The sequence below is a fragment of the Microcebus murinus genome, chromosome 11, assembly GCF_040939455.1.
Source record: "Microcebus murinus isolate Inina chromosome 11, M.murinus_Inina_mat1.0, whole genome shotgun sequence".
NCBI classification, from domain to species: Eukaryota; Metazoa; Chordata; class Mammalia; order Primates; family Cheirogaleidae; genus Microcebus; species Microcebus murinus.
The window spans coordinates 50,370,108-50,384,619 of NC_134114.1; the positions used below are offsets into that span (position 1 = coordinate 50,370,108).

The window sequence follows — 14,512 nt, forward strand, 5'->3', positions numbered from 1 at the left end:
GGCTGGTCTCGAACCCCTGGCATGAAGTGATCCTCCTGGCTCTGTCTCTCAAAGTGCTGGGATTACAGGTGTGAGCCACTTTGCCAGTCCTATTATTTGTTTTTAACATAAAATTAGGATTTAGAGTCCATCCTGTTTCTCTGTAATAGACTTTTCCTCCTTAAAGTTGACTTCTACTGGAATCTTTTACATTTAATTTTTTTTTTTTTTTTGAGACAGAGTCTTGATTTGTTGCCCGGGCTAGAGTGCCATGGCATCTGCCAAGCTCACAGCAACCTCCAACTCCCGGTCTCAAGCCATCCTCCTGCCTCAGCCTCCCGAGTAGCTGGGACTACAGGCATGCACCACCATGCCCGGCTAATTTTTTGTATATATTTTTAGTTGGCCAATTAATTTCTTTCCATTTATAGTAGAGACGGGGTCTCGCTCTTGGTCAGGCTGGTTTCAAACTCCTGAACTTGAGCAATCCGCCCGCCTCGGCCTCCCAGAGAGCTAGGACTACAGGCGTGAGCCACCGCACCTGGCCTACATTTAATTTTTATTTTATTCAAATAGTACATTTTTATGGTTTTAAAAGGCAGTTAATAGCCCAGGCTTTTACCATGCTTAACTCCTCTCTATCACTGGTTTTCATTCCTCAGAGCATCCAGTGTCAATTCCCTTCACTGTTTTTTCTAGTATTTACCTCCATTTCTTTAAGTAATGTGTATATGTCATTATATTTCTTCGGGTGTCCCCTCACCACTCCCCTAGTTTTAGACATGACCTATACTTCCTATTGTGAACATTGAGGATTTGGTGCTGTGGACCTTACCCTTTTAACACTCATAATTTCTACTTCCATTCGTTTGCTGACGTGTGTTTAATTTTACAAAAAGGGAATCATTAAATAAGTTGCTCTGTATGTACTCTTTCACCTATTATATCTTGGACTTTGTAAATATCATTTATCTGCCTCATCCTTATTAAAAGATCATATTCGATTTGTGTCCTAGTTTAAGCAATCCCCCGTTGGTGGTCTTTTGGTTCATTTTTCATTTTTCAATATTTGTCTAACATACGTATCTCAAAACCATATAATGGGGCCGGGCGCGGTGGCTCACGCCTGTAATCCTAGCTCTCTGGGAGGCCGAGGCGGGCGGATTGCTCAAGGTCAGGAGTTCAAAACCAGCCTGAGCAAGAGCGAGACCCCGTCTCTACTATAAATAGAAATAAAATTAATTGGCCAACTGATATGTATATAAAAAATTAGCTGGGCATGGTGGCGCATGCCTGTAGTCCCAGCTACTCGGGAGGCTGAGGCAGAAGGATCGCTCGAGCCCAGGAGTGTGAGGTTGCTGTGAGCTAGGCTGACGCCACGGCACTCACTCTAGCCTGGACAACAAAGCGAGACTCTGTCTCAAAAAAAAAAAAAAAAAAAAAACCATATAATGTTGCACTCTTTTAAGCTACATATGTATACAGTATATTTATATATGTATATAATGTATATGCTTCTGCAACTTGTTTCTCTGAATCAACATTATTTCTGAAATCCTCCATAATGATACACATAGTTCTCATTTATTCATGCTCATTGATGATTCCATTATATGACTACCTTAAAATTTTCTTTCTTTTTTTTTTGAGGCAGAGTCTCACTCTGTTGCCCCAGATAGGGTGCTGTGGCGTCAGCCTAGCTCACAGCAACCTCAAACTCCTGGGCTCAAGCAATCCTTCTGCCTCAGCCTCCCGAGTAGCTGGGACTACAGGCATGCGCCACCATGCCCAGCTAATTTTTCTATGTATTTTTAGTTGTCCAATTAATTTATTTCTATTTTTAGGAGAGACAGGGTCTCACTCTTGCTCAGGCTAGTTTTGAACTCCTGACCTTGAGCTATCCACCCGCCTCGGCCTCCCAGAGAGCTAGGATTACTGGCATGAGCCACTGTGCCCGGCTCTTGCTGTGAAGCATGTTTTAATAAGTTTTATAGTTATCTTGGAGAGCTTTATTCCTAAGTGTCTTACTTTTTTGTACTGTATTAAGTAGCCTACTTCTTTTTTTTTTTTTTTGAGACAGTCTCATTCTGTTGCCCTGGCTAGAGTGCCATGGCATCAGCCTAGTTCACAGCAACCTCTAAGTCCTGGGCTCAAGCAATCCTGCTGCCTCAGCCTCCCGAGTAGCTGGGACTGCAGGCATTAATCACCATGCCCAGCTAATTTTTTCTATATATATTAGTTGGCCAATTAATTTCTTTCTATTTATAGTAGAGATGGGGTCTCGATCTTGCTCAGGCTTGTTTTGAACTCCTGATTCGAAGCACCTCGGCCTCCCACAGTGCTAGGATTATAGGCAGAGTTTTTTTTTAAATGTAAAATAGCTGTGCTTTTTCAGAAGCAATCTTTTCTTTTTTTTTTGAGACAGAGTCTCGGTTTGTTGTCCAGGCTAGAGTGAGTGCCGCAGTGTCAGCCTAGCTCACATAACCTCAAACTCCTGAGCTCAAGTGATCCTACTGCCTCAGCCACCTGAGTAGCTGGGACTACAGGCATGCGCCACCATGCCCGGCTAGTTTTTTCTATATATATTAGACGGCCAATTAATTACTTTCTATTTAAAGTAGAGATGGGGTCTCACTCTTGCTCAGGCTGGTTTTGAACTCCTGACCTTGAGCAATCAGTCCGCCTCGGTCTCCCACCGCCACCGCACCTGGCCTCTTTTCTTTTTTCTTTTTTTTTTAATTAAATTTGGTTTTAATGAAATTAAAGTTTTGGAGTCAAATGACTTAAATTGTTAGACTAACACACATTCCTTTTCTCAAGCAAGTATACAAAAAGCTTCCCTTTTGCTGATGTGACACTGTTAAATCATAAATGAATCCCAAAAGTTGTGTGATCAAATGAAATTTCTTTTTGTGGTATTGTCTATTACTTTAACATATTAGAGGAATTTACATAACAGTCTAGAGAACAGAAGTAAGAGATAATAGGTACTTCAGTACTACCCATATTATTTACTAAGACCACAGTGTGAGCAACAGAGTGTAGATTCATAGTAGTAGTTCCTTGAATAAAAGAGCTTAGACAGAATCTTCCACAAACATAGGTTTTTGCAGTATCCAAATCTTCACCAAGATGGAATGGAATGATATGGGAGCCATATGGAATCCTTACTTAGATATCCACAGGAGGTTTCTTTAAATGAACAATGGCTTTCCCCTCATCCCCAAATTTGGTGAAGAGTTGCTTAGTGTTTTCCTTTAGCTCATAGGGGATCCCGTGCTTGTCCTTCAGGGTAGAGATGAGCAGGCAGATGGGTTGCTGGTAACTCGTGGGCCTCTGCTGACAGAGGCTCAACACGGCTCGGCTTGGGTGCCCTTGCCCCAGTTCCTCAGCCCCAAGGCTGGCAAGTGCCGGCTGACCACTTCTACCTTGCAGTGTAGCTTCATCTTGGCCCAGAAGTAATCTTTTCTTGATTACTGACAGTTCTTATATAAAGTAGTAAGAGAATGTTCTTTAACCAGGTAATTCATTTCATGTAAGACTAAATCTGTTAATGCAATTTATTGTGCTTATTCACATTAACATTAGTTTAACCATTTTCCACATCTATCACAATTTTGCTCTTTGGAAAAGTATACCTAAGAGCATATTACCGGGAATATTCCCAACTATCCAATGTGTTATTTTCTGATTATATATCACATCTTTCCTTCCAAGTAGGCTAAATTGAAGTGTTTTTCTTTTTTTAATTATCTAGTATACCCTCAGTTATTTGGTACACATTTAATTAACCTGGAAAAGATAAAAGAGACTTTTTAAAATTCTGTTACTTGACAAGAGTAGGTACTTGATTCTCTCTTCTATTGTTAATTTGCCTTTCTGGTTCATGATTCCTGCCCCATTTTCAAAAGCCTAACACTAAGTACATATGAGTTTCTACATGGTTTTTTGCTGTGGCTAAATCTTCATTTTATATATTATACATTGAGTTTAAATAATTTAATACATTTTTAATATGTTTGAGTTTTTTTCCTTTACCAGATCAAACTTGGACACAGATCAGAAGCTAAAGATGGTACGTATTTCATGTAATCTGACAGATCAGGAAAGATTTTTATTCTTACTGAGGAAAAGAGCCAAGTATTAATGAGAGTTAGTGATGGTTCTGGATAGAGTTACTACAGGGTCCCAGAATATTAAAGATAGACGCAGGATAGAGAAAAAGGATATTTGGTGATTTACATCAATTGGGTGTTTAGAGGAACATTCCAAATCAGCTAAGTAAATGGAAGGCAGCAAGGTTATTAATGGGTTATCTTACTGTCTTCATTGCTGTTGTAGGTGTTACAGGCCATTGCTTTTTCTATTTCTGAACTTCTAATTACTTTGAAAATTCAGGATACATTTTCATGGAAGTATACAAAGCTCACTGTGGAAAAGATAATGTGGGAAGAAGTTTTCTTTATGGTTTCTCCAAATCCTTATTTGTTAATAGCCTTACTAGTTAGTCATCACAAAATCACTCTTTTGGTTTTTTTCTTTGAGACAGAGTCTCACTCTGTTGCCTTGGCTAGAGTGCCATGGTGTCATCATAGCTCACTGCAGCCTCACACTCCTGGGCTCAAGTGATCCTCCTGCCTCAACCTCCTGAGTAGCTAGGACTACAGGCTCTAACCACCATGCACAGCTAATTTTTCTATTTTTAGTAGAGATGGGGGTCTCGCTCTTGCTCAGGCTGGTCTTAAAGACCTGAGCTCAAGCAGTCCTTCCGCCTTGGCCTCCCAGAGTGCTAGGATTGCAGGTGTGAGCTACCGCGCCTGACCACAAAAATCGCTCTTATTATAAACTCTTCATCTGTGTAAGTGCCAGTACCATATCTTATTTTAGAGTTCTGTCCTTTCTATTGGAAAAGATACTGTCTTATCATTAGGTTACTTTTAACACAGAGATTCTGCCCGTAATATTTATAGAGGAAGAAAAAGGAAGATAATTACTTATCACTTATGTGCTACACACTTATGTTTTTAGTCCTGTGGTCTTCGGATCTGATGTGCTACAGATAAAGTGAATACTTTCTTCACCATTTTTCATGGTCTATGTTAAGCTATTTTAAAAATAAAGCAATATTAAAGAACAACAGATGTGTCCCAAAAAATTGCCAAAATAGCCCTCACATGTCTGTGGAATAAGTAACCTTTCCTAAAAAAAAAATAAATTGTAAAAAGATTTGAGATTTCAGAATTATTCACTTTTTGCTTTGTCTTTTTATTTAGGTATAAATAGAACAGCCTTAAGAGAGATAAAATTATTACAGGAGCTAAGTCATCCAAATATAATTGGTGTGAGTATGATCTAAATTGTTTTCTGGGATTTGGAACCCTGCCTTTTCTGAATGTAGATGTTGATTTTATTTTTTTTTGAGACAGAGTCTCACTCTGTTGCCTGGGTTAGAGTGCCATGGCGTCAGCCTAGTTCACAGCAACCTCAAACTCCTGGGCTAAAGCGATCCTCCTGCCTCAGCCTGCCAGGTAGCTGGGACTATAGGCGTGCACTACCACACTGGCTAATTTTTTCTATTTTTAGTAGAGACAGGCTCTGCTCCTGCTCAGGCTGGTCTCAACTCTGGAGCTCAGACAGTCTATCTGCCTCAGCCTCCCAGAGTGCTAGGATTACAGGCATGAGCCACCACCCCTGACCCCTGGCTGATGTTTTAGTTTTTTTGTAGAGATAGGGTCTCACTGTGTTGCTCAGGCTGATATCGAACTCCTGGCCTCAAGCAATCCTCCTATCTTGGCCTCCCAAAGTGCTGGGATTATAGGTGTGAGCTACCACACCTGGCCCCAAAATGTGTTTTCTGTTTTTATTGTTCCTATAGATAATGTCTTTAAAACTATACAACTGATGGAATAAATCAGATATGGATATATAGACTCATTTTCTCAGGAATTATTTTGAAGCCCAAAGGGCCCTAGCATACAATGGCTAAGAGTGACAGCCTACATTTAAAACCCTTCCTGTGTAAGACCTTGAACATGTTTCCTCACAACTCTGCCATAGTCCCTACCTCATAGGATTGTTGTGAGACTAGCTAGTTGAATACATGGAAAGTATCTGGAATAGTGCCTGCCATAGAAAATGTACTCATTCATTGAATGATAGCTATTGCTACTTAGAGGATAAGCATTGTACTTGGGTTTTTTTCTTTTAATTGGAGACTGGGGATAAAGTTTTCGTTAATTTATTTCATTTCCCCCTTTCCCCTTATGCCAAAAATTTGGGGAGAGGTTAAGTAGTGATTTTTTTTAAGTAAAGTTTAATATTTTTTGTGCTTCACAATATTAATTCCTTTAGTACTCTGCAAAAAAAACTAAATGTCAAATTTAATGAAATTATTTAAGTTTTCTAGGGAATTACCAATAGTTTAAATGCTTGTTTAAATTTTCTAGCGTTAACTCAGTTGGTATGATATTGTCAAGTGTTAAATAGAGAATCTCACTTTAACTTTTTTAAAAATTTACTTTGCAGCTCCTTGATGCTTTTGGACATAAATCTAATATTAGCCTGGTCTTTGATTTTATGGAAACTGATCTAGAGGTAAGATTAAGATTCCTAGAGAATTTTTTTCTCCCAGTTTATCAAAGGAGAATCTAAATGTTTTTCTACCTAAGATACTGATACTCCAAAAAATTCTTAATTTTGTTGATATCTGGATATACTCTGAAGTCAAAAGGATCTCTGAGTTCTTTACTTCTAATTATTTAGCTATATTCCCAGTGTTAAACATTCATACAAAGATTTGGATGGCTGATTGACACTAATTTTAGAGAAATGAGCATTAAGCCTCATAGAATTTAGGTCTTATTTCTATATTATCACAGAGTAATATTATCCCTTTGAAAGCCAGATTTCTTTTTTAAAAATAAAAGATTTCATGCTTTCCCTTAGTATTAATTGACTCTCAAAAAATTGATAATTCAAGGTGTGGAAGAATTAAAATTCTCACACACTACTGGTGATGAAAATGCAAAACGGTACAGTCACGTTTGAAACAGATTGGCGATTTCTTATACAGTTAAATACACACCAACCAAATCAAAAGTAAAAAAGATTTCATACCGAATATTATCAAAAGTGAAAGGAACATGCTACATGCACAAACTGGTGTTGTGATTCAGTCCATAGCCTATTGTGATAAGTCCTTCCAGCTTCAATACCACTAATCAGTAATTTGATCTAGCATTACTCACTGCTAGGTATTAATCCAAAAGAAATAAAAACATATACCAGCACACCAACCAATTGGTACACAGGTCTTTATTCATAATTGCTAGAAGGAAACACCCAAATGTCCTTGATGTAGTAAATGTATAAATAAACTATGGTACATCCATACAATGGAATAATACTCAGAAATAAAAAGAAACAAACTACTGATAAATGCAACAATATTAATGACTCTCAAATGCATTATACTGAGTGAAAAATGTCAGGTCCAAAAGAGTATGCATTGTGTGGTTCCATTCATATGATATTCCAGTCATTCTGCCAGGAAGCTGGGCTTCTTACCCATTTAACGTTTGAGAATAACTTGAGATCATTTCGGCCCCAAAACCTCTAATCATTCCACCAGCACATACCATATTCTGAAATAGGCAAAACTAAAGAATATAGATCAATGTTTGCCAGGGGTAAAGGGAAGGATTGAGCATAGAGAGGCTTCAGAATTTGGGGAGGTTATAGAACTCTGTCTTGATTATAGTGGTGGTTACATGACTAGATGTATTTATCAAAACTCATGGAACTGTACACTAAAAATGGTACATTTTCCCTTAAATCTGATTTTTAAAAAATGGGAATTTTTTGTTCATATAACTGGTAAGTCTAGAAATAAACTGACTTTAGGCACAGCTCACAAGTACTGCCATCAGAACTCAATCTTGGCAGGGCATGGTGGCTCACGCCTGTAATCCTAGCACTCTGGGAGGCCGAGGTGGTGGATCGGTTGAGCTCAGGAGTTCAAGACCAGCCTGAGCAAGAGTGAGACCTGTCTCTACTGGAAAAAAAAAAAAAAATAGAAAGAAATAAGCTGGACAACTAAACACACACACACACATATATATATAAAATTAGCCAGGCATGGTGGCACATGCCGGTAGTCCCAGCTACTCGGGAGGCTGAGGCAGGAGGATCACTTGAGCCCAGAGTGAGGTTGCTGTGAGCTAGGCTGATCCACGGCACTCAAGCCTGGGCAACAGAGTGAGACTCTGTCTCAAAAAAAAAAAAAGCCTCAATCTTATGCTTTAACTCAACTCTGTATTTTTTGTTGACTTCATTTATGGGTGCATTTTCTCAAATGTGGTGGTCCAGGCACATCTAGGCTTATGTCTTTTGACTTTAATAATTTCTGAGGGAAAAAAAAGTGCTTTGTTCCCTTTGATTTTAGCACAAGTATTTCACTTGGTTGATTGCCTTGTCTTGTATCATGTCTACATCCCTGAACCAGTCACCTGGCCAGGAGACTGCAGTGTGATAATGGCCATACCTGGGTCATGTGTCTAACTTTGGAGGCCTTAGGTAGGGTCTGTCCTATTTCAGCCATGTGGACTGAGCTGGGAAGAAGTGTTTCCCAAAGGAATACTGAATTCTAAGGAATACTGAATTTCTATCGTCAGAAGAGGCAGGCAAAAATAAGTATTTCATTTCATGTCAAGGCCGGGTGCGGTGGCTCACGCCTGTAATCCTAGCACTCTGGGAGGCCGAGAAGGGAGGATTGCTCAAGGTCAGGAGTTTGAAACAGGCCTGAGCAAAAACAAGACCCCGTCTCTACTAAAAATAGAAAGAAATTAACTGGACAACTAAATATATATAGAAAAAAATTAGCTGGGCATGGTGGCACATGACTGTAGTGCCAGCTACTTGGGAGGCTGAGGCAGAAGGATTACTTGAGCCTTTGAATGTGAAGTTGCTGTGAGCTAGGCTGATGCCACGGCACTCTAGCCCAGGCAACAGAGTGAGACTCTGTGTCAAAAAAAATAAATAAAAATTAAAAAATAATAATTTCATGTCAAAGCAGTAAGAAACAAAGCACTGCTTCATTTTCAAACCAGAGATGCTCTCCCTAACTACCTAACTCTGGAAATTCTGACAGTACTTCCTAAGGAGAGTTAGGTAACCTCTCTTGAGAGGTTAATTTTAGGTCTACAAATTGTTTTATTTTTTGAGACAGAGTCTCACTTTGTTGCCTGGGCTAGAGTGCTGTGGCGTCATCTTAACTCACAGCAAAAACTCCTGGGCTCAAGCAATCCTGCTACCTCAGCATCCTGAGTAGCTGGGACTATAGGCATGCACCACCATGCCTAGCTAATTTTATATATATATATATTTTTTTTTTTTTTTTTTAGTTGGCCAATTGATTTCTTTCTAGTTTTAGTAGAAATGGGGTCTCGCTCTTGCTCAAGCTGGTTTCGAACTCCTGACCTTGAGCAATCCACTTGCCTCTGCCTCCCAGAGTGCTAGGATTACAGGTGTGAGCCACCATACCTGGCCTACAAATTGTTTTATATGGTAGAGTTCATTGGAAAAATAAAGTATATCTGTATATTGTGTACCTGTGTTACAGGTTATAATAAAGGATAATAGTCTTGTGTTGACACCATCACACATCAAAGCCTACATGTTGATGACTCTTCAAGGGTTAGAATATTTACATCAACATTGGATCCTACATAGGGTAAGGTTTTTATTAATGCTTCTTTATGTTAGCCAAATTTCACGTAGCCAGTTTAGTATAATGGTCTGGATATGTAAATTGTTGAATAAAATAAAGATACAGCTAGACCATTTTATCCCACCTTCCTATTTGTGTTCCCTTCAGTTGTTCCAGCAGGTGGTGCTGTGAGGACTCCAAATTACCATGTGAACCAGGAGTTCTCAAACTTTTTAAACAGGGGGCCAGTTCACTGTCCCTCAGACCGTTGGAGTTCGGTGCAGATTCCCCACATGCGCACTGTGGGCCCAGGATGAGTTGGCTGCTAAGCAGGACAGGCAGTGGTACCCGGCGGGCCGGATAAATGTCCTAGGCAGGCCGCATGTGGCCTACGGGCCATAATTTGAGGACCTCTGAATTGTGAACCTTAGGACTAGAAGAGATCCAATCCTTCATTTTTTTTCATAGATGAAGAGCTAAGTTGCTAAGTAACCTGACTAGGGTTATATTCTTTTCCAAGGTCAGCAGCTGATAACCAACAGATTATTATAATCTAGTTCTTTTGGCTTTACATTCAGTATTCTTTGTGCTATACTGTTGTTACGGGAAAAAATACAGTGAGAGCTGGGCGTGGTGGCTCACGCCTGTAATCCTAGCACTTTGGGAGGCCGAGGCGGGTGGATTGCTCAAGGTCAGGAGTTCGAAACCAGCCTGAGTGAGACCCCGTCTCTACCAAAAATAGAAAGAAATTAATTGACCAACTGAAAATATATATACAAAAAATTAGCCGGGCATGGTGGTGCATGCCTGTAGTCCCAGCTACTCGGGAGGCTGAGGCAGGAGGATCGCTGAGCCCCGGAGATTGAGGTTGCTGTGAGCCAGGCTGACGCCACGGCACTCACTCTAGCCTGGGCAACAAAGTGAGACTCTGTCTCAAAAAAAAAAATACAGTGAGAGTCTTGGATTAACTTATACAATTCCAAAAAACCTTTAGAAAAATAATGTTTCTAGTAGCGCTAAAATTCTGTGAAGTTATTAAATAAAATTTATGAAATAGATCATTTTTAGGAATATTCAGCTATTGGAAGAAGGCTGATAATTTAGCTAGATAGATGTTCTTAGGTGCTGTATTTAGATAAATAGCTAAGAATATATAATTTGTAACTAGTAATTGTCATTTCTTAAATTTAGAATCCCTTCTAGGTTATTGCTAATGTCTTTTTAGCATAGATTTTGAAGGATATCTTCCTCATCATTTCTAAATGCATAATGTTTTTATTTATTGATATTTATATATATTATTGTTATTAAATTAATTGTGGTAACCATTTATTGGGTGCTTACTATAAGCCAGGCATTACACTAGACTCTTTACAGAAAATACTAGGTTTAATCCTCATAACAACCTTATGAAGTAGGATAAATTGAGGCAATTAAGTACCTTACCCAAGTTCTTACAATATAGTATAACCAATCTTATTTTGCTTTTATGGGATTTTATATCAGTGGAAAAAAATTGATGTTTAAATTTTAGTTGTTGGTGTTACTCTGTTTTTGCTAAGCTTAAAGTTAAGCCAACTAAATGTAGCGCTGTGGTGTTCCCCACCTCGTTTATTTGTTTGTTTAAAACTTCCATAATACAGGATCTGAAACCAAACAACTTGCTGCTAGATGAAAATGGAGTTCTAAAACTGGCAGATTTTGGCTTGGCCAAATCATTTGGGAGCCCCAATAGAGCTTATACACATCAGGTTGTAACCAGGTAAGAATCCCTTAAGTAACTGAAAGTTTATGTTTGTGTAGGCTATTGATCACAAATGAGCATCAACTGGCTTCTCTGAAATATCTTGGCAGAGTTCACAAATCATTGTTAGTATATTCCTAAAATATATAGCCCTTTTTATTTTATGTATATTTTACTACAATGAAAAAAAACAGCACTTTTCCAAACAGAGTTGAATTAACTCAATCCTCAGACATTTACCTAGTAACTTTCAGGAGTAATTTAAACTTTCACCTTTTATTTCAGTAAGCTGGAACATCAGTGGCTATTCTTTTACCTAATCACCTGATTTATTGGCCTCATGTTTATTATATTGGTCAGTTCTGATTCTTTATCCTTCTTTGTGAGTGAAAATTCTCTGAACAAAGCAGTGTCTTGGTATTTGAGTTTTTCATATTATTATTAGTAATTATATTTTCTGTTTATACTTTTGGCATATAAAAACAGAAAATTATATTAAATAGATATGGACAATAGATTTTATATTTCTTGTCAGGACAGCATTTGTTAATTTCTAAGACTCTTTTAAGGTTCTGTAAACATTTTTCCAGATACTCTATTTTAAATTATTATATTACCTTCTTCCATACAGATCTCATTGAGTGTCAGTTACCTAGCTGTAAGTAGAAGTAGGGGATGTGAGTAATTATTCATGTGATTGCTAGAATAATTAAACCCATCATTCAGGAACTCTTAGAAACAGGGATTCATATACAAGAGCATTGTTAAGTGGTGCTTTCTTATGTGCCAATTTCTCGTATTAGGTTATTTAGTATGGAATGTCCAATATCCTTCAGTATGAAGTCTGACAGTTGTTATCTCTGATATTTCACTTTGACACTGCTTGGTTGGTTTTTGTTGTTGTTTAATCATGAAGATACGTCCTCAGTCTTTCAAACTCACATTTTGGCTTGTGATTCTCTTTCAAATTTTTTTTTAAAGCAATTTTTGTGAAACCGTAGATAAGTCAAAAATTTGTGTTATTTTTTAATATAAGTTCCATCATGGAACCAGTGCAGCACAGACAGCTTGAAATATCAATGAAGTGTTTGGGAAGGACGTGGCTAATGAATCCAGGGTACATCAATGGTTTGAGAAGTTCCATTCTGGTGACTGTAATCTTGAAAATGAGCCATGTGGGCGACCTGAGACCAAGGTGCATAATGATGAGCTGAAAGCTGTAGTGGAAATGAATCTATCTCATTCTACGGGTGAATCAGCAGTAAGACTTGACATTACTATTCCAAAATATTGTACTTTGTGAAACAAATGGGCAAGGTAAAGAAGCTGGAAGGATGGGTACTGCATGAATGAGTGTCAGAAGAGAAATTGTCTCGAAGTTTGCCTTTGTTTGCTGTCACGACATAAAGGCAAACCATTTCTACACTGTATTGTTTGAAAAATGGATTCTTTTTGACAATCACAAGTATTGGACACAGTGGTTGGATAAAGATGAAGTGCTAAAACACAATCCAAAACCAAGTATTCATCAGAAAAAGCTAATGGTGTCTGTTTGGTGATCCAGCACTGGTATTAGCCACTATGGCTTCATGAAACCTGGTCAATCAATTACAGCAGTTGTCTACTGTGACCAGTTAGACAAAATGATGAGGATGCTTGTGATTAAGCAACTGAAATTGGTCAATAGAGATAGGCCAATTCTCTTATAAGACCATATGTAACAAAAAACAATGCTGCTCAAACTACAGAAGCTGGACCTGGAAACTTTCTGTCATCCACCGTATTCACCAGACCTTGCACCAACTGACTACAGCTTTGGACCACTTCTTGTAGGGAGAAATAGTCAACTCTCAACAAGCTGTGGAAAATGCCATTCGGGATTTCATTGCCATTTGCTCTCCAGGCTTCTTAATCTTTGGCATAAGCAAGCAACTGGTTTTTTTTTGTTGTTACTGTTGTTTTTTATTTATTTTTTCTTTTTTTATTTTCTTTTTCTTTTTTTTTGTATGACTCAGAGGATATCAAAAGGTACAGCAAGCAACTGTTAAAATGGCAAAACTTTCATGTTGGCTGTTTGCTTCTATAAGCAAAAAAATAATAATAATAAAAATAAAATGGCAAAACTGTGTCAACAGTTTAGGCACATACTTTGATTAATTGTACTGCTTCTTGTTTGAGATATAATAAACTAAACTTTTGATTTGAAATTGGACATTTCATATTTAATGACCTTATATTTTTTTTTTTCTCGTGTCTGCAAATCAAATGCTGCTAAATAAGTCAAATTAGGATGAGGACTCAGAATTGACAGTGTGTGGTTAGCAGCGTGGACCTCACTGATAAGCTTGACAGTAGTAACTAGTTTGGTGGCGTGGTAGGCCTGCTTGAAACGGTTTTAAGAGAGAATAAAAGGAGAGGAATTGGAGACAGTGAGAACAGACAATTCTTTGAACTAACCAAAGAATGAGGAAGTAGCTGTCGAGGGAAGTGGGGTCCAGTGAACTTTAAGGCTGGAGAAATAATAGTATGTTTGTACATTGATAGAAAAGGTCTAGTAGAAAACAAAAGACCGATGATGTAGGAGAAAGAGGAGAGAATTGCAAGAGCATTATCCTTAAAACTCGGGAAGAATATGGTATCTAGTGCTTAAGTTGAGGGATTAGCTTTAAAAACAGATATGATAGTTTATCTCTGAGAAAAGCTTTAATAATTCCATTCTAAAATAACACTTCTTTTTGTTCTTCAGGTGGTATCGGGCTCCTGAGTTACTATTTGGAGCTAGAATGTATGGTGTAGGTGTAGACATGTGGGCTGTTGGCTGTATATTAGCGGAGTTGCTTCTAAGGGTAAGTCTAATGTACACACTTCAAAACAGTTATTCTCTATTTTAATTTTTTTATTTTATTTATTTATTTTTTGAGATTGAGTCTTGCTCTGTCACCTGGGCTAGAATGCCATGGCTGTCAGCCTAGCTCACAGCAACCTCAAACTCCTGGGCTCAAGTGATCCTCCTGGCTCAGCCTTCCGAGTAGCAGGAACTACAGGCATGTGCGAATACACCCAGCTCACTTTTCTATTTTTAG

At 38.3% G+C, this 14,512-nt stretch overlaps 1 protein-coding gene and 1 pseudogene across 4 annotated transcripts in view; one reads left to right on the top strand and one right to left on the bottom strand.

Annotated features, from left to right (window-relative positions):
• The window catches only part of CDK7 (cyclin dependent kinase 7), a 30,500-nt gene that overhangs the window by 2,391 nt on the left and 13,597 nt on the right, over nucleotides 1-14,512 (top strand). Inside the window, exons 3-8 of one of the 4 annotated variants that reach the window (XM_012782949.3) lie at nucleotides 4,021-4,054; nucleotides 5,253-5,320; nucleotides 6,505-6,573; nucleotides 9,599-9,709; nucleotides 11,329-11,447; nucleotides 14,176-14,275. In XM_012782949.3, the coding sequence (XP_012638403.1) occupies nucleotides 4,021-4,054; nucleotides 5,253-5,320; nucleotides 6,505-6,573; nucleotides 9,599-9,709; nucleotides 11,329-11,447; nucleotides 14,176-14,275 (501 nt within the window). Of the gene's footprint in view, nucleotides 1-4,020; nucleotides 4,055-5,252; nucleotides 5,321-6,504; nucleotides 6,574-9,598; nucleotides 9,710-11,328; nucleotides 11,448-14,175; nucleotides 14,276-14,512 lie in introns of those variants that run through there. The other 3 variants (XM_076008081.1, XM_076008082.1, XM_020290009.2) reach the window with 3 other exon arrangements.
• Nucleotides 2,987-3,425, bottom strand: LOC142873734 (leucine-rich repeat protein 1 pseudogene; annotated as a pseudogene).